This window comes from Seriola aureovittata, chromosome 22, assembly GCF_021018895.1.
Source record: "Seriola aureovittata isolate HTS-2021-v1 ecotype China chromosome 22, ASM2101889v1, whole genome shotgun sequence".
Lineage (NCBI taxonomy): Eukaryota > Metazoa > Chordata > Actinopteri > Carangiformes > Carangidae > Seriola > Seriola aureovittata.
This window is the reverse complement of record NC_079385.1, coordinates 4,663,165-4,684,018: the sequence shown is the minus strand read 5'-3', so window position 1 is coordinate 4,684,018 and position 20,854 is coordinate 4,663,165. Positions and strand designations below refer to the sequence as shown.

The following is a 20,854-nucleotide window of genomic DNA, read 5'->3' as shown; positions in this document are numbered from 1 at the left end:
GTAGCCAACTTTCCAACAGCTTTACACACGGCATTGATTCTGTGAGAAAACTTTAAATGTTATGTTTTTATGTTATCATGAATTTTTCAAATACTCTGTGATAAAAGACAAAACAAGAGTATATTAAGTGTAATCGGTAATTATCCAAATCATGTCCCCATTTCTTAGTTTACAAAAAAAAATCAAAGTGATACATCATCTCTAATGTTGACGATCTTTGGCGCTCACCTACATAGTGTAATTCGAGACCTTTGCACGAGACTTTATGTAAGAGAGAAGACTGCACGTGCCAGCGAGAAACGTGTTGACCTATATATTATATAACCGGACGGTCACGTGGCGACATTTGGCTCGTTAACCCATTTAAAACCCGTCCACAGAGAAAGTACACTGTCCTCGTGCACTCTACAAACCCGGAAACGTCGTAAGTGGAAGGAAACACCGATTGTGCCACTGAGTTTTAGTAGGATATTAGACATATAGCTGGTGCAGATACAGTTTTTTTGTCACTAGTCACTTCTTTCTTGATTTTAAAGGCTTTTACACATTGTAAACAACATGAGGGATAAATAGGTTTGTTTTTGTGTATGGGTCTGTTTGGTTTAAGGGGCAGCAAGTTTAAGATGTGGATTCTGTTTACTCCTAGTTCAAGTTTGAGTTGAGTTTAGTTTATTTGTGGCTTTGGATCTTGCCAGGTCGTCCAGTTTGTGACCTCTCTGTGTCAGTCAGCTCCACCCTGGCTCTCCTGAGGGGAACACCCTGTTTTTTCTTTTTCCTCACAGAGGAATGTCTCTCTCTCCCTCTTCAGGACTCAGTGCTCCTGGTTGGAGTTGGTTCTGCATAGCCAGCAAATATTTTAGATGTCTTCATTTAGTCACAGATGTGTTGGTTAATTAAAAAAACACGGGTCAACTTTAAAGCAAGGGAAACCACTTTTTATGAGCTAAAAACAACTACAAAAGCTATGGATAAAACCCATTGCATTTTAATTTAGACCAGTTTGACATCACCTGTAAACTACTTACTGACACTAATGATTTCGTTGTTTTAATAGGATCAATAAATAGGCTCCTGTACTACTAAAACTGGGATGTCCAGTAAAATATACTCCAATAAAGTCCTGTTAAAATGGTATTTGTGGCGTCCACGTGTTTATTCTACACCAGATTGACACTAGATGTCCGAGGAATTCAAATTCAGAAAAATCAACTCTAAAGTTAAATTAAACATGTGTAGAATGTAAAACAAGTAAAAAATTAAAAAGTCAATTAAATATAGCTACATGAAGTAGGTAGGCTATTCCTCTATTTTTGATAATAATGGGGTCATGACACCCACCTCATCTCTGCATCAGGTGCGTTTACAAGCACTTGAGTAACTTGGTAGTTGGGGTTTTCTGCAGTAACCTGATTTCTTAATGGAAACCAGAAACCCTGTCAAATTGAGAGAAACCCATTTGACACAACTAGATTTTTGCAGAAAAAAATTTGAATTCTTTGCCATTCGCCCACGTTACCAGGTGTATACAGGTGCACAGCGACACAGGGATGTGACGAAACATCGCGGTGCGTCCCTGTATGTACAATTATTCCATTGAAATCAAACATGACGTAATGAGTAAGGATTATGCAGTACACTAATTTTCACATATATTGGCAAGGTAAAGAAATGTTGCGCTGTAAATTCAAGGGGAAATATCATCATATTAATATGCTATTGTTACAACCCAGCTCGCAATTGGGGAAGAGGGAAGCAACATAACCTGTTGGACTTGGTTAAGCAAAATTTATTCGCTAGTAATGAGGATAGCAAAGATAAACCGTGCGAGGATAACTAAAAGAGGGAAAAACGGCAAGCGGAAAAATCAAAAACAAGATACAACGAAAAGAGGACTCAAACTAAACGTGAGTTGGCAATTTTACTGTAAGCTAAAAATAAAATAAACAAAAACCCTTCTGCACTCTCTTTAAAAAAAAAAAAACAGAAGCATCAACAACAAGCCGTAGTCTACGTGTGATGCAATCAGTTTCAGGTAAAACCACAACATAGCCCAGTTCCCTTCAATACAACCTCTATTCCCCCGCCACGCTTTTTAAAGATGATTTTAAAGCAGTCACGTCCATTAAACAGACATAAGTTTTTAAATCATTTAATATAAATTATCTATAAAACTAAAAGGTTTTAATTTCACTTGGCAACTGTAAGGTTATGAACAGTCAGCCCATTTGTAAGACCCCGAGCAGCTGAACAATGCACTGATGTGTATGAAGAGCGCCCTCTAGTGACAAAACACAGCAACAACTGTGCTGCTTTTAAAAAGGAGGAAAAAACTAAACTACTTCAGCCTGTACAGTATACTGTGTAACTTTTTGCCCACTCCTGCCTGTTGCAAGTTCAGTTAAAATGCAGCCTGTTCTTCTTTTCTCTTATTTATTAAATTACAGCTCCACTTTAGAAATTGTTTCTTCTTCTTTTATGGATTTTGCCACTTTTACATGTGTATTCTATTAACAAAATATACTTGTATTAACATGGAAAACATCACTTACTGCCATATACTCATTTGCTTAACCCTCTACTGCATATTGGCCAAAAGCAACTAAATATCTTTTTGACCACCACACTCTCCCGTTTATGAATATATTAATTTCTACATAATGAAATTACCAATGACATGTTTCACTTGAAGGAAATGAAGATGTGAAGCAGAGATACAGAGATGCATTTCAAGGTGAGAGCTCTATTTTAAGAAGCAGAGCCACACTTTCATAAAGGGTAAGATAAAAAATTTAAAAACCATTATTGATATGTGATAGCATGAACAGCATTTTGCATATGGGTGCCTTAAGGTGAATTTTAAGGAACAGTAGATAATAACATGTAGCTATACAGATAAACTGTACTTTTTAATGTAGAGGCCATATGCAGAAAATGTGATGATAATCTGTGTTTGAGAACCAAAATCAGCTGCTTCCTCACAGAATCAGAAACCATGAAATGAAGTGGTTCGTAAAATATATTTGAATAATTACTTAATTATTAAAGAACCAAGGGGCCACATAAATCATCTTCCCTCATGCTTTAGTTACCTAATATCCTTTGACGTCTGCAGTGAAATGCTGCACATGTTTTATCAGTCAGTGGTGGCCAGTGTAGTCTTTTATGCCTCAGTCTGCTGGGGCGGCAGCATGTCAGACATGAACACAAAGAGACTTGACAAGCTGGTCAAAAAGGCTGGGTCTGTGCTTGGCAGGAGTCTGGACTCACTCAGGACTGCTGTGGAGAGACACATTCAATGTAAGATGGAGGCCATCCTAGACAACACCAACCACCCTCTCCACAACATTCTGGCAGGACAGAGAAGCAGCTACAGCTGCAGCAAACGTCTCATCTCACTGCGCTGCAGAACAGAGAGGTTCAGGAGATCCTTTGTTCCCACTGCCATCAGGCTATACAACACCTCAGAGAAAGGAAGTGGACTAATCAAATTATTATTGTTTATTTATTATGAACTGTTTTTATTATCATTATTATTATTAACAATCTATCTATCTCTCTATCTAACTATCTAGAGATGTAGATGTCTGTTATTTCCTGGTGTTTTTATAGCAGGATGATTCATTGTTGCCATGAGGGAGGGAAAAATCTCTCGAGTGATCAATTTTTTTGATTGATAAGTTAGCAAACAAAATAGGGTTGAGGGAAAAAAAAACATAATTAATATAGTGTAGGTTTAATGAAAAGAAAAAAATCACACAAATGCAAAGGGTTAGATTAATAAAAAAAAAACCAAGAGAGACTAAATTCACAATTTTATAACTGATGCTGTGAAATCACTTCATTCGCTCCATTAGTGTGATCTTGAACGACACCATTAACAAATGACCAAGATAAAGAACCTCATTCAGCTCCTAGATGGTTCTGGTTAAATAAAACTGCTTTCGGATGCCAACATTTAGATACCCTCTCTCTCATCCTTACCAACTGAGCAGCTTCAGAGCATTTCATATTCACAGTTATTAGTGACTTGGTTCATTGTTTTCCAAGTCTGGGACTGAATAGTTGTCGCTAATAATCAAGTGCTAATAATAGTAATAATATGCTGTAAGAGATTATTGAATGAAAATTCTCAAAATGTTTTATAAGACTTAAAGGTCCCATTTTTTCCTGTTCTCTTGTGTTTTATTTGAAGTGTTGATCCATAAGAAGATATATTTGTGGTTTTAAGAACCAAAAAAACATCTAAATGTAGTTTTACATCTCCTCTCTCAGGCTTTTGTCTGGAGCTCTAGTAACAACAGGTCAGTGAACCAATCAGAAGAGAGGAGGCTCTGAGCCTCTCTTGACATAAAAATGTAGCAGATTTCAGGTAAACACTCAGTGAAACCCAATCCTGCCAGGTTGGATGGTGGGTCCATGGTGGGTGGGGATTGGGGCAGGGCTGAGAGCGGTGATTTTGTTGTGACATATCAATTAATAGTAATTAATATTAATACTTTCACAGTATTAATATAGAACCTAGGCCTGTTTTTTTCCCCAAAAAAGACATGGACATTTACCTTTATACTATATGGGACCTTTAAGAACTTTCTTTAGGATTCTATATGTTTAAGGGAAATGTGGTCTTAATTTAGAGAACCACTCAGCCATGTTTGAAACCTGCCTACCTCCCATCCCCAATAAAAAAATAGAAACCTTAAAACTTTAAGTGTTTAATTTTATTATTTGAAGCATTTTATCAACATAAAAACTCATCAGTGTGAATGAATATATTAATGAGCAGTTCCTCCTTCACTCTACAGACTGTTTCCTTCAAGTGTCTACAACAATATGTACACATTACACAGAACACCTCACAACATAGTCCTGGCCTGTGGAGGGGTTTTAAAACCTTTAACAAGTTCATGGGAAGACTGAATTCGTGCTTTAACGAGGGGGGAAATTATATATTATTAGCTGAGTCACGAGGCTTTGAGGCTTCTGAGGCAGAGAAGTCGACTATTTACATCTAAAAACTAGATACTAGATGTGAATGAGACTTTAATCTGCTTTCATCTTTTATTTTTGTATCACTTTTTCTTAAAAAGGATAAATACATTTTCCTTGCTCTCTGAGTTGGGCAAATGTGTATTCTAAACATCTGGATTATGTGATGTTAATACGACTAACACACAGGGGGGAGTCAGAAAGCTGGTTTGGTCCTTAAGAAATGAATTGTCTGGGCGAACTCATTATGTAAGTGGCATTAGCGTAGTCCTCTACATCCTGTACTCTTCTCAACCTTGTGAAAAAATGACGTCACAATAATTAAGCTGATTTTTTGATAAAGTGCCACAGTAATGGATTTCAAGTCATCTTGTATACACTTATATAGAATTGAACCGATCCCAGATACAGTATTTACCCTCCTGTCCTGAAAGTAAAAGTGTAATAATTTCTCTTTTACAACACAGAACATGAGTTTGACATTGAACAAGGTGACGTATCACCTCACAAAAAAAAAGTATCTACTTGATGAAAATGTTATTTGTGTCAGCACACAGTCACACTCACTCACACAAGTTTTTCATGAACAATCTTAACTGTTCGGCTGTGAAACAAGATGCTCTGGATACAGCAGTTTGGCTTTTTCCAGGTTGTGTCAGTGTGTTCCAGTGATTAGACACACCCGGGAATCTGCAGTGGTAGCACATCAGCAAAATCCCCCCATCATGCATCTGTCCTGCTATGTTATTCTCCTCCAGTAACGGCACAGATCTCTGCAGCCTGGTCTTAGCTTTAATATTAATTTGTATTTGGGTTTAACCCAGACATTTGGATTTTCATCATGGCAAAAAACACTGGCCAATCAGGGTTGCCTACCTGATATGATGCAGATTGTTTGAATAACATTTTTCCAGATATTTTCTGTGAGTAATTAAAGGGGCACGCCACCAATTTTACCCAGTAAGATAGGGTAAGGGTAAGATTCTGTTTATAGAACATTAGGGACTAAAACCCACGATATCTTGGCCTCTGCTGCATCAATGTTGACCATTATCTCTTTCTTGCACTTACAAAAGTGCAGTAGTAAATTGCTGGAGTACCCCTTTGAATTTTCGGAAACCCAAACAATATGAAAATCATCCAATTTAAATACACTGAATATCACATACCTATACCTATATACCTTCAAGGAAAACATGAAAAATAATAAATAATGCAAAAAAATATACACATATCTGCTTTCAGAATCCCGTATCAGTCAACCATAATTCCTTCGTTATTAGTCAGTCTTGATGGTGCATTCTTGGAGAACAGATTTTCAGCAGGACAACCTGGATTAAATTAAAGTTAAAAAGATAAAATGTAAAAAGACAGAGACTGGTGTAGGTGTATTATAATACAACACTAATTTATCAAACTGCTAGAGGATTTACTTTCTCCATCAATTCTTCAGAAATAGCACCAGAGACAGTTTAATATGGGATTCCTGTGAGGGCTACAGCTGAACTTAGTTCATCATGGTAAAGTCCTCGGTATGTTTCCTGTCCCTGTGTGTACGTTATAGAGCTTTTCCTGCATTTAAACACTTAACAGATGTGCTCACTGAGAAGCGACGGTCTCTGCACACTCACTTTCTGACAAGTGTAGAAATAGAAATGGCAAATGATTCCATAACCAAGGTTAGCTCTGTTGGAAAAGGTTTTTCTAAAGGTAGTTTGACGTTAAGTGCAGTAAGCGACGGCTACATCTGAATCCGTGTTCAGATCACGACATGTGACGATCAGAGATCTTTGGTAACTATTTTTAGCGCTGCGTCTGGTGACAACTCTGAGAGGACGTGATGGTTAAGTGATTTCTTTCGCTTATAAAGAGAGGCTCTCCATTTGATGTTTATGAGGCTTTTTTTTTTCTTTTTTTTTTTAGAAAAAAAAAATACATTTAACACGGGATTCAATATGAACAGAGAAATTTAGGAAGAAAGAAACATGTGTCTAAGATATCCATCACATTAATCTATTCTTATATAGTTTCTCAGTTGAATCTTTACTTGCAAAACAAAGACACTTTGTTCACCGTATTTACTTTGATGCATTTTATGAGCCTCTTGTTTTATTAACCAACCTGCTTTACTATACTGCCTTTGTTTCATCAGTCTGTTTTATCAGTTTTATTACTTCACGTTTTATCACTCTGCAGACATAATAAATAAGACTGACACATCAGGCCTTTGTGTGTCCTTACAGAGTCAATCGATGGTTTCCCACAAGTTGAGTTATATAGCTGAACTAGTAAGAATCATTTTCCCTTTCTCTTTCTGTTTTTTCTTCCCTCAAACACCTGTACTATAGTTTTTCTAATTGTAATTAATATCCCTCTGATTAATCTCTGAAAACATCTGTGAGATCTGGTTAAATAATTATCAGCTGTTTAAAGGCACTTTGCATGTTTTGTTCACCTAAGAAGGAAGCGATTGGCTTGTTGGACTGATCAGAATTAAAAATCAGGGGAAATATCAACTACTGTAGCACTGATCTAAACAAAACCACTGGCTCTAAAGGGAAGTGACACACTGTGCAGTCTGTCTGGCATTGTGAATGGGCAACACTCCGCAGTAACGGATGTCGAGTGCAGGGTAAACTGCATTCACATGTTTCTTGGCAACAACTTGTTCCTGTGTGAGAAAAGTAGCGGTGCTGAAGCAATGCTGCAGGGAGGGTTGACACAAAGTTGCACTGTGTGTCACCATCATGAGATTTAAAGGAGGATTCCAGCATGATTTGAGTTTTTACTCATTTGTTTCATATTTTATATCCTAACTGGATAAAATCTTTCACATTTGAAATAATTCCCAGTCACTTTTTTTAATATAAATGTGCTATTACACCCAACACAAGCTAACAAGACTAAGAGTCTACAGCCACGCTAGCAGCTCAGTGAGGCTGCACCGAGGCACAGTGGTGCTTTCAGCTCAATGCCAACACACTCACAATGACAATGGTAACATGCAAATGTTTAGTGTAATAGCTTGCTAACATTTGCTAATTAGTACATTAGCAAATTAACAAGGTACAGTCGAGGCTGAATGCCATTAGTTTTAGAGGTATTTGGTGGCAGGTGAAAAGTTAAGGGATCATAAGGGATCACGATTCATCCTGAGAGGATCATGAATGTTGGTATCAGATTTTATGACAATCCATCCAGTAGTTGAGATATTTCAGTCTGGAGCAACGCTACCAGCCACACTGCTAACATGTTGAAGAAAGCTACAAGCCTTGTTCTTTTAACTCAAAAACATATACCAACAATTCTGTCATTCTACACACTCCTACACACTCCTACCACTGTCTCAGACCACCCTGAGCTGTCACTGGGATCTAATGGCATTTTCCAAATAAAAAGGAAATCAGGAAGAAATCACACTACCAGTATCTCCATTTAGCTAAGTTGTCTATTCTGACATAAAGAATAGCTGATGCTGAGGTTGCGTCAGGTTCCACCTCCTGTCAATCACAACTCAGCCAAACCAACAGATAAACCAAAACAAAGAGCTGCTGCCAGTTAAAAAGAAATCTGAACTCTGAGTTCAATTTTTTACGCTAGAAAATCATGCTGGAACTTTCCTTTAAATCCATGATCAGAGTCTGGGTGAGAACAAGTGAGGGGCTCCTCCTCTTACCAGTGAAGCAGAGTTTCACTACAGTGTATAGAGCACGTCTCCAGTATCAAGAATTCTTTGCATCAGAGTTAAATGAGCCACCAGTGTTGAAACTTATCGATGCAAAGATGTCAAAGCAGTGATTTGTACTCAGGCCTCATTCCCACCGTCACCTTTAGGCCGTAAAAAAAAAAAAAAAAAAACCTCTCCAGAAGCAATATGCCGCTGAACATGCAGATATGCTGATTTAGTGTTCTAGTTAGTGAGCTGGCCTGAGAGCTATGGCTAAAGACAGCACATGTATACGATATAAACAACCGAGGTAATGCGGTAATGCTCCTTAATTTCCGAGCTCTTGGCGTTCTTGCGGCGGCTGAGCAGACCTAAATAAATTTTGATGAGGGTTAAATTTAGACTGAGAGGCTGACAGCTCAGCCTTCAGCACCAGCGGGGCTCCAGGGCCCGACCCTGTGTCCGTAAACGTCTGTTTTTTTCCCCTCCACAACACTGTCAGGCCTTCCCTGCCTTCATGTATGTGGGGATGGTGCCTCGCTGAGTCAGACCCTCGAAGCGTTTGTACGTGTAGTTGAGGAACACCCAGTCCTTCGACTTGAAGTCTGGCTCTGTCGCATTGGCTGAGAAAAGAAAAAGGAAAGTTTTTTTTTATTCTAGATGCCTGTTGGGGGCAATAAAGAACATGCTATGTAAATGAGAAGCCCATACAAATATTTAAGAAGCTGGGACAACAACAGCACTGTTGTTTCTCATAAGTTACATAAATGACCAGATGTTAAAATTAGTTTGCCTGTAATTCAATAAGTTCCCTTCTCCACCCAAGGCTTGTGTTCCTATAAGAGATTTTCCTGCAGTGCAGCGAGCAGAGTATTTCATGAGACAAACCTGGCTGAAGGATGTCTGATTCAGGGAAGTCATCAAAGTTGGAGGTGTCGTCAATGCTCTTGATTTCAATGGAGATGGCTGCCGGCCGCTCCCTGTGGAGGCAACACACAGGGAATCATGGAGGGAATGACGAAGACAGAGGGTTTTGGTTTTGCAAAAGAAGGTTAAAAAATACTGCTCCCTGTACCTGATGTGCTCCCAGTCCACTGACTCGAAGAACTGATGACTCTTGATCTCCTCCACGCTGACAGCTCCAATCCTGTTCTCAGCATCAGTGCAATACCTGAAACACACACACAGCAGGCTGATCATATAACTGCACAATTCACCTTTTTAAAAATATATTCAAATATTTAGTAGCTATACCAACATGTTTGGCATGTGGCCATCATCCTATAGTATTTTTACATACCTTAATATCAAGTCTTTGGCCCTCTCTGAGATGGGGACCTCAGGTGGAAAGACGAGCGTTTCCTTCCAGTTCATCACCTTCCTGTACGTCTCCTGCGGCGTCTCCGAGCAGAACGGTGGATAACCTGAACAGAGCCAACGTGGATTTTACACAGGCTGCTGTTACTGTAATACTAAGACATTATTTAGCTAATTATGTGCTGTAAATTTAGTGTAGTGTTTTGGTGGGACTGTTCCTGTGTACAGCAAACCTTAAGTCTGATTTGATTGTGTTAACTTATTCAAACAATGATTCCAATTTCTCAGACTGAAAAATTCACACTTTACACCTCTGTCTTGCCCTGTCAGTCTCACATACAGACACGCATCCTTACCGATGAGCATTTCATACATGATGACACCCAGAGACCACCAGTCACACAGCTTGTTGTATCCCGTCTGCATGAAAACCTCAGGGGCGATGTAGTCAGGCGTTCCCACAGTGGAATAAGCCTGAAAGTCACACAGACAGCTGGAAGTTGAGGTAGGAATTTAATTAAAAACTATACCTGTCGTTCCCGCCAGGCGACCCCATGACCTATCCACATGGATGAAGGAACGCCACCTTCAACCAAACATCTTTAAGACTAAACTCTTCAGTGTCTCCATCACAATATCAATATCAAAATCACCTCTTCATCTCTTACCCCAACTAAGGTGACAAGAAACCTGGGTGTCATGTTTGATCACCAGCTCTCTTCTCTGATCATGTTGCATCCTTCTTGAAGTTGTGCTGCTTTGCTCTATGCAACATCAGAAAAATCAGGCCTTACCCGACTCACTACACCACCCAGCTCTTAGTGCAGGTCATAGTTATCTCTCTCTTCAACTACTGCAATGCTCTTCTGACAGGCCTCCCTTCATACACAGTGAACCCCTTACAGATGGTCCAGAAGGCAGCAGCCTGTTGGGCCTTGATCAGCCTAAAAGGGCACATGTCACTCTGCTACTCATTGACCTCCACTGTCTACCCATGGCCACCTGAATCAAATTCACTAATGCTGCCTTCAGAGCGACTTCTGGGTCTGCTCCAATTACTTGAACTCATTATTCAGCTTTATTTCATTTTATCTGGCATTGTCTTCCCTGCGCACAAGACAATCTCATTCCAGACTGTTCTGGTCTGTGGTTCTCTGATGGTGGAACAAGCTACTGAATGCTTTCAGAGCAGGAGCTTCCCTCTCTATCTTCAAGACTCTCTTGAAGCCTCATCTCTTCTGAGATCACCTCCTCTCCAACACCTCCAACACACTAACATGTCTGACTAGCTCTTACTGTGCACTTCTTTACCTGATCTCCTTCACTTATTAAATAGATGTCATACCTACACCAAGGTCTCCTACTGCACTGAAGCTTTAGTGATGTCCCTCACTTGTAAGTTGCTTTGGATAAAAGCATCTGCCAGATGAGTAAATGTAAAAAATAGATTTAAAATGTACTAATTTTAATTTCGCCCAGCATCTACAGTCAATGTACATAATGTATAACACTTCAATATTACACCACTTCTGCCTCCTAAGTTTCTCTGGAGTACAAGTACCATTAAAATGTCAAAGTCTTACCAGCTGCCGCCGGTTCTTCTTCCAGGTTTCTGCTTTCCTCTTGGAGTTCATATTTTGAAAAGCTGCAGCATGAAGGACAGGATAGACAGGAAAGCATATGATCACTTGAATAGTTACAGTACTTTTTATTCTTTTTTTTTTTTTAAGAGACCAAAGCTCTCTGAAAACGTTATTAAATTGCACATGAATGGATCTGGTTACATTAATGCTTGACTTTTATTGTGGATATTTGATAAGATTTTATTTGTGTAACACTCTTTAATACAAGTAACAAAGTGCTTCACATGAGTCAAATATAAAACATCCAAACAAATCAAAGTAAAATGTAAATGAAATTTAAAGACACAAAAAAGCTCAGACATTAGATTAGACTCACAGAAATCACTGGGTGGGTTGTGCGTCAGGTTCCTGTAAAATTCTGTGCGATGAGCCTTTTTCAGTCCCGTACACAGGCCGAAATCTGACAGCTTCACGTGTCCCTGTGAAAAAAGAGACGTTTGACTCATCACCTGCAGGAAGTCACCGTGCACACACACCACACACTGTATGAGTCAGGACATTTTTATGTGTCTGTGCATGAGTCTGCATTATATCTTTGTGTTTTTTAACAAAATGTTTTACAAAAATGGTAGATAGTGAAGGTCATCAAGTGTGTGTGTGTGTGTGTGTGTGTGTGTGTGTGTGTGTGTGTGTGTGTGTGTGTTTGTGGACTCACCCTGGAGTCCAGCAGCAGATTGTCAGGTTTGATGTCTCTGTGGATGAATCCCAACTGGTGGATGGAGTCGATGGCCAAAACCGTCTCTGCAATGTAAAACTGGGTGGCCTCTTCAGACAGAGTGTCCTTCTTCATCAGCAGGGTCATCATGTCGCCTGGCAACAAGTTCAGAATTTTTAATAAATGATAATATTTCTATACCCATGCATGTCTTGCTCATGTTGGACAATTATTTACGACACAAAATAGGAATTCATCCCGTTTCCAGATCAATGTTACACTCAATATCATGCTCTCCTATTGGTTTGTCTGGTTTGTTGTGAATAAAAATATCAACTAGTTTGAATTAGAGCCATCGTGGCTAAAAAAAAACAAACAAAAAAAACACTGACAAAATCTCAAACTTCAGCATCACCCACATTAACTGACTTTTATTCTGTTCTGCTCTTGTTTTCAGAGAACTGTAGCCCCATACAATCAAGGTGTCAGTGCAAACCTCCAGGCAGGAACTCCATGATAAGGTAGAGGTTCCTCTTGTCCTGGAAGCTGTAGAACATTTTGACCACCCAGGCGCCATCTGCCTCCACCAGAATATCCCTCTCAGCCCGGATATGAGCGACCTGCAGGGAGAGGGTAGACAACCTCAGACACTTGAACACAAGCTCCAGTGTGCTTTAACATCCTTGAGCACTACGGCGCTGACAAATGTTTCACCTGTTCCTTTTCCAGCATGTCTGCTTTTCTCAAAATCTTCATGGCGTAAATGTGCCCCGTGTCTTTTTTCTGCACCAAACGCACCTGAAGGAGAAGACATCAAGGTTTCAGTCACAAGGAATGTGAACACAAATGTCACTGCTTTATTTAAACACAGCAGTGTATGCAGAGTTCTAGTATGAAAAATATAATACCCAGGAAATGACATTAACACTGTGGTAACACTGTGTGAACGTGCACAGAAATGGTGTTATAGCTAAGGTAAGAACCACTCAAACCCCACACACATACTTGAGTTTTCAACACCTCTTGCAACATTTCTATCAATCCAAATTTCAGTTACCTCTCCAAAAGCTCCTCGTCCAATAACTTTAAGGGACTCGAAGTCATCCAAGCCCAGCCGCGTCCTCTTCAGTCGCAGGAACTCGGTCTCCTTACGGGCATGCTGGGAGCGTCGCATCACTTTCTGCAAAACACAGAAGTGATTTGAAGAAGTTGATGAAGAGGAACAGAAAAGTTTAGAATGACAACAATTTTTCTATAACATTTAGAAAGAGTGAGAATACAAAGCGGATTGTACCTCCTCGTCTGGTAAACCCTCCTCTTCCATTGCCTTCTCCAACTTTTTCTGCCTACATAATGTAAAATGCATAAAAATCAGAATAATACATACAAAAATGTTCTACTCCTTGTTAATTTATAAAATATGACAAAGTGGAAGCATACAAGGAGAGATAAGGTGACCTAAAGCCTGTCAGACCTTTACAAAGAATCTACTATCAGTTTATACAGGGAAGTAAACAGTGAGTCAGCTGAGGAGCCAAACTGTGTCACCTGGACTCGAGATCAACTCCCAGGTAATGTGAGAACACCACAGGTACAAAAGGTATATTATAAGACGGCCTCTGTTGTGTTCACACCTGAGATGAAACACCTCAGCATCGTTACCTTTTCCAGTGATGGATGGAGCGATATTTGATGCTTTAAACAACAGCTTCATTTACATGCAGAGTACCTGAGGTAACTGGCTGCACTGTGGTAAAGGTCCAGAACAACCTCTACAGTATGAGGTGACTATTAAAGGTGCAAAGTCGAGGAAGTAAAAAGTAAACATAGCTTGAAATATTCCTGATAAAGAGCAACACATGCAGTGGGTCCGGTGTGTTTCTATACATTTGTGTGAAGAGAGGACTGGTGTTTTCAAATTAGCAGGTTCTGTCAACTGTAAAGGAACAGATTTCAGATCTGCTCTTGTGGTTTTACCTCATCTCGCGCTCCTCGTGCTGGGTGAGCAGAGTGCTGTAGAAGTTTTCCAGTGTCAGCTTGGCCACAGTCACCCTCTCTCGGGTGTGGTTGCTCATGGGAAGGGCAGCTGCAGTCCCTCCCGTCATGGCCATACTATCCTGTGAAAAAACAAAAAAATGCAGGTTAAGTCAGGTCAGGTTAAGCATATCAATCCCGTCACTGCTTCTACTAGTGTGAAGTGTATATTGGACAATTTCAGCATCAATTTTAAAAGATAGAAGGATTCAGTCTTCTCTAAAGTTTCACTGGTTCAATTCAATTCATTACACTCATAAGTTCTGTTGCTGCAGCCTCACTTGGTGTGATATGACCAGTAGCTTATGGTGGACTGGCTAATGTTCTCTAATGTTCACAAACTTTAGCTAGATGTTGCTGTGTAACTACTGTTGTGCTGTATTTTAGCATTTACCATTAAGGCTAGGTCATACCAGCATTTCAAATGGCAAAATTTAATTAACTTATACTTTAATTGAGTGAAACCATGTACAACCCTCAGAACAAAATGATGGGGTAGTAAAACTCATTACAGAAAAAAGAAAGAGGCTCAGAGAGGTATAGTGACCAACTAGCGCTGCCTCTTTGACAAGAATCTACTGATAAACATCGCTATGCCACTTTCTGGTGTGACTGGTCCTTTATCCTTTCATCGTAACTTTTGGCAACTGTGACTTCTGTTCAGTAAAAGTTACATAAATTTGCTGTAAATACCAAAGGTGCACACTGTCCCCTCTGGTCAGGCTCTCCAGCAGGACAGCAGTCAATAATGCAGCGACACTGACAAGAACCCTCACTAGCTTCCCACCCACCAATGCAGACGGATGTGGGGTGAATGTTGTGGCTGATAAGTTTTTCCCTGCACCACCTGTTTGTCTGTCCTCTACAGTATCTACACTGTCCTACTTGATGATTGCTGTGTTGGGTCAAAATTTAAAACTCTGATGACATCATCAGGGTCCCTCAAGGAAGATTATTATACAACTGTTTTTATAGTTACTTTGTATAATAACTAAACCAATTCTTGTAAAATCAATTGGTGGGGTGCATCTTTATATGTAATATTACATAAAAAACTGTTACATTACTAGAGCACCACAGCTTTAAAACAGGTTTAATGTCCAAGCTATGACCACAGCGTGACTACAACTCTTCTTTTCAGGGCTGCACTAAGCAAGATTTTAAAGCACTTTTCCTGAGTTTTATTTGAAGTTTTGATCCATAAAAAAGACATATTTGTAGTTTTAAGAACCAAAAACCATCTCAAAGTAGTTCTACATCTCTAGTCGCAACAGGTCGGTGAATCTCTCTTCTGATTGGCTGATCTAAGCATATCGAATAAAAATATAGTAGATTTCAGGTAAACACTCAGAAAAAAACAAATCCTGGTTGGATGGTTTGGGTCAAGGTGGGCGGGGTTTGGGGCATGGATGAGAGTGATGAATGCTTTGTTGCGACATTACACAGTTACAGTAGTCTTGACGGCTGGTTTTAAGGCTCAGTTTCTGAATAATGGTTGTGTGCATTTCTCTGCGGACTGACGCTTTGACACTTACGTATCTGTATATGTTGTGCTGGGAGGTGCACATCTTACTTCATGCTGCAGGGTAGATTTTCAAATTGTAAACATTATATAAAACTTAACTTTGTGCGTCTGATGACCTAAGTTACCAAGTGTAACTTAATAATGTTAAAGTCTGCTTTTAAATTTAAATTCTGACTGGGGGGCCAAGCAGGGTAAAGGTCAATTATCAGGAGGTATCCATTTTTACATTTCAGTGAGCGCAGCTCTGGAACAGATCCCTTAACCACAGGCTAAGAGGAGGTGCCCAAGTCAGATCCTTGGTACAAAAATATTCTTGTGACCCCAGAACAGGGACAGGGAATCATGTGCTCATGATGGCTCATAGTCTGCAGGGTACATGCAGGGTTCATTCCAGGAACTAATAAGTGAAATTTCCACACATCTTTCTCAGTATGCATTCCTGTGAATTTTTTAAGTCTTAGATAAAATCAAACAGCCAAAGAACAATTCTAACACTAAAAAACACCAAGATGAAGGACAGAAAAAGATCCTAGAAATGTACTTATTAAGCTGAGGAAAGCTGAGATGGTGATTTTACTGGTGGGAAAATCAAAACCCATCATTCATTTACAAGAACAATGCATCACATCAGGGCAGTACTTCAGTCCTTAATAGACAGTAACAGCTGTAAATTGACCAGTTTTTCTATGCTCACACTTAAACGATTGTTCTCTCCCTGACAAAAACTATTTTCTCTACAGGGACACATACTTGCATGTTGGATTTGATGTATAGTGCTTGTGTGGGTGGAAAGAAAACCGCAGAGAGCAGGAGACACAGACATACTTGTAAGGTGGAGGCCATGAGCGGTAGTAGGCTGAATAAAAAAAGTATATATATATTTTAAAAAAAGCATGAATGATGTTAAAGTGTGAAATGAAAAAACTAAGCGCTAGAAAGGAAACTTTAACCTTCCTTCTTCTTACATTAATATAAAAGTAACATGATCAGATTGTGAACATATTATGTAACAGAGAGAAAGAGGAAGAGGGTGGATAAGTACATTACCAAAACATTTCAGCATTAGAAAGGTATGAATGGGCTTGATTAGCTCACATAGAGATAAAACAGCCCTGCAGCCCAGAGATAGGACCCTTGTTTCGTCTAGTCACTGGCCCTTTTCCCTTCCTGGCCCCGACAATCTCACAACAACGAGTCACTTCCTGACTTCTGAGGAAAATCACTGAATCACTGCTGCAGACCACTTGGATTGGGAGGTTTCTCCCGGGTGGAAAACAGGGACACTGACAAACAAAGGTGTTGAGTTACTGTGATCTGTACAGATTTACTTGAGCACAACACTCCAAGCAGGCTCAGCTTAAAGGGAACCACCACTGATTGTCACAGATAAAATGTGATCTTGAACAAAAACAAAGCCGCACAAGCAGACTAATTACAGTTTTTATTGGGACCCTCTATGTACTGTACCAATCAAGCCAACTCACATAGGTCTGGTATGTAGATAGGTAGATGTTAGTGTCTTCCACATTTGTACAGTACATACTCCCACATAACAAATCCAGTTACATCACTACATCCAATATATATCCTGTATCTGTGATCAGATAGGAGTACAGTGAAACGGGGTTGGGGGGGGCTCATGTGTTTAAGGTAAGCGATGGATCTGTTAAGGTTGGAGGGTGGGAAACCAGTGATTTTGGAGGCAGTCAACTTGGTAATGGTGGAGACCAGCAGGTGGAGTGGGAGTGTAGTAGGGACTGAATTATGCTTTTGTAGAGCAGTACAGAAGGTGGACCGATGAGGCGAAATTATCATTCTGATTTGAAAAATATTGTGAAACTATTTCACCAAAGCTTCAAACACAGAGTTATTATTGTCATAGTGCCCAGCTCTTTTAGTTTGCTGTGTGGAGCTTAAAGGTGAGCAATGGAAGAGTGCCAACATTAATTTTGACCTGTCATAGCAGAGGAAGGACAGGTGCTGCTATTGACATTAATGATGGCTCTGGAGAGGCAGCGTGCACAGTTGACTTGTTCCCATAGCAACAGTTTTACTTGTCATAACAGGCACTGGTGAAACAAATTTATTTAACAATGCCTCAGTTCCATGTGTGCCTGTGCTTTTCCTGCTGACAAGCAAAACTGTTTGCTGTGACACTGGTCTATAACACAACACTGAATCTGAGGCAGCTAAATGGAATTCAGCCAACATTAATGTTATTAGTTCCACCTATGCTTTTCCTACTGTGACGCGTCAAAATGTCTTTAGTGTAAAAGACCCATTGATGTACACACTTGTGACATCAACCTGAATGAGTCTTGAGCTCGTTTTTCCACCAAAGTGGAAAACGAAGCATCATTCAAACAGTCAGAAACTGTTGCATCACCGATGAGCCAGCCAGGCCTTTAGCTTAGACTGGAGGGATTTTTTTTGGCTTGAAGTTAACCAGATCCACCCCAAAGCCAAACAAACAAGGGTACACCACTCAGGCACTTATAAGGAAGGCATTTTGAAGGCAGGCTTAATATTTGGAGACTAAAGCATGAAGCCTGAAAAACAGGGGCCAGTAGCCAAATCTGACAATTACAACTATAATCTACAAATGGTCACAGTAAAACTGTTAAAGGTTCAGTCCACCCAAATTTTACAAAATTTACAACCATGCAGATAGTTTTACTTTTATCTGCCATGTTTTTCTGATCTCCTAGGCTGAGATTTCTGCTGTGCAAAACTTAAAACATTAGTGGTGCTCAAAGTATCAAAAAATTATGCTTGAGAAATAAAAGGCGACAGAATGTCCTTCAAGAAAGGAATGACCCAGTTACTCTGAATAATCAACAGTAATATTGATATTTCCCAATGAAAACTGCTGCCAGTAAGGTCTGTGTTTACCTGTATAGGTAGATACAGCATAGCTAACAACCAACAACAACATAACATGATAGCAATCCTGTTGCCATAGTGAAATTCATAATCAGACCTGACAGATAGTGAGCTGAGAGTCCAACTCTTAATGCCTCACATGTGTAAGAGATACTATTATCTATGAAGTCTGAATAAAAAAAAATTGAAATGAAATAAAAATCAAGGCATAAGATTCAGAGTATAACTGTTTCCAAACATGGTGGGTTTCTCAGTTTGGTGTAAGGTCAGTTTTATGTGTGTGTGGAAACACACAGACACACTCCACCCTTGAAGTGCTGTAAGTGACTGGACAGGAAAACCATTCCATCCTGAATGAATGGGCTCAGTCATGACACCAGAGAGGAAAGGGACACACACATGCGTTCTCACACACATACACAAACACATATACACACAACAAAAGTTACATTCAAAATAACATATATTGGCTAAAGCTTCTGTTTATTTCAAGCTAAATGGCCACTTTTGGATTGAAAAGTCACTAATGGGAACTGTAAGGGAATAGTGTGTATCAATAATTGAATTCTATTCCTGTCAGTATGCTGATGTTCCTATGGCAATACATTTAGAATTTATCTTTATTCATGGCTATACAGTTTGTATTTCCAGGGGTTATATGTACTTGTATGAATATGTTTCAAACTTTGAATTAAATTACAAAAAAAAAAAAAAAAAAACTCTCCAGGGAATAAATGTATTTCATTTCATATAATTATAAATACACATATCAAAATAAATGTAAATGTAAAATTTGGATAGATTTTTTTATGTGTAACCTACTTTGTTACTCACCTGCTAAGATGGTGTGTACCTGCATAGCTACAGTTTGTCCACACATTAATGTTTAGCCTATAGACTGTATATTATCTGCCCAATGTTTCCCAAATCAGCTACACTGATATTTCTCTGACACCCTGTCAAACATCTACTAGGCGCCACTCTGGCTCCGTCACTGACAGCTAGAACATGATGGTTGACACTAAATTATCGTCACTGTTGAGACACATATATTATGTATTTTATATATTATACAGATATTGGGTCGGTTTGGTGCTGTGTTAGCTAGCTATCTGTCTGCTAAATTCCCTTTGCGTCTGTCTGGCAGGTTCCATTGTAGCAATAAATAAAAACCCGACGACAGCTTTTTGAAAGAAATATTTTTCACCTACCTCCGTGTCCTGCTCCAGAGTCAATTATTGGCTTGCCGCCAGCCACAACCCAGGTGAAGAAATTTGTTATTTCGTATTTTCCTGCCTAATATTTAGGCAGCTGAAGTCTACACGCTCCAGTTACTGGCTACCCTTAGAGAGACCTATCAGGCTGCACAGTAAACATCGCTGATATCAACGCCACATCATAACAGAAGTCCTCTGACGTTCACAACAAGCTAACCTGACATTATTTACAAATATTTTAACGTCTTCATTTGTAACTCTCGACCTCGAAATTCAACGGTTCTTCCGTCCTTTACGCTATAAAATATGAAATAAGCAACGGTGCTTCCTGGGACCGTTGGGCTCATCAGACGTTCTGGTAACGCAACGTCGTAGCACTTGAGTGACGCTAGCACGAACCAATTATCGACGAATAAGAGGACCCGTGGTTTCCATCGGCCAATCGTATGCGGATATAAATATGACTGACAGGTGTATCAGCCAATGACCAGATCTAAATCGCAAGGGTTGTGTTTGAGAACGCAGGTTAATTTGGTTAGCAAGCACATGCAGCTATGGAGGAATACACTAGCTACAGTAGTACTACAGTCTTCTAACACAATGTTATTGATTATAGTTATTGGAACCCTTACTATTAAATTAATATAGATTATTGTGAGTTTTTTTAGAAGTACATACCCATAAATAGAAAATGCCATACGAAGCACAAGACGGTATCAAAGGTCAATAAAAGGTCATGTTATGATCAAAATACAAATTGTAGGATGTTTGAGCTGACCAAGAGAAATCCGCCAAAATGAAATGAAAACTATATGAATTATTTTATATTAATATTTCCCCAATATATAAATGTGAAAGAAAAACTAATGTATACCCATGGACATGTTATTGAGTAACTTTAGCCAAGTGGTAATATAAGATAAAAAC

General features: G+C 39.3%; 1 protein-coding gene across 1 annotated transcript; it reads right to left on the bottom strand.

Annotated features, from left to right (window-relative positions):
* Positions 1–4,700: 4,700 nt before the first annotated feature.
* LOC130163560 (serine/threonine-protein kinase 38-like) lies at positions 4,701–20,269 on the bottom strand. Its single transcript, XM_056367838.1, has 14 exons — positions 19,922–20,269; positions 14,246–14,385; positions 13,563–13,614; positions 13,326–13,448; positions 12,983–13,066; positions 12,765–12,888; positions 12,269–12,423; positions 11,930–12,032; positions 11,554–11,615; positions 10,327–10,444; positions 9,954–10,077; positions 9,729–9,824; positions 9,542–9,633; positions 4,701–9,276 (listed from the first exon to the last, which is right to left on the bottom strand). Exons 2-14 carry the CDS (start codon positions 14,377–14,379, stop codon positions 9,152–9,154), a joined length of 1,392 nt encoding a protein of 463 aa, XP_056223813.1. The 5' UTR covers positions 14,380–14,385; positions 19,922–20,269; the 3' UTR covers positions 4,701–9,151.
* Between the last annotated feature and the right edge of the window lie 585 nt (positions 20,270–20,854).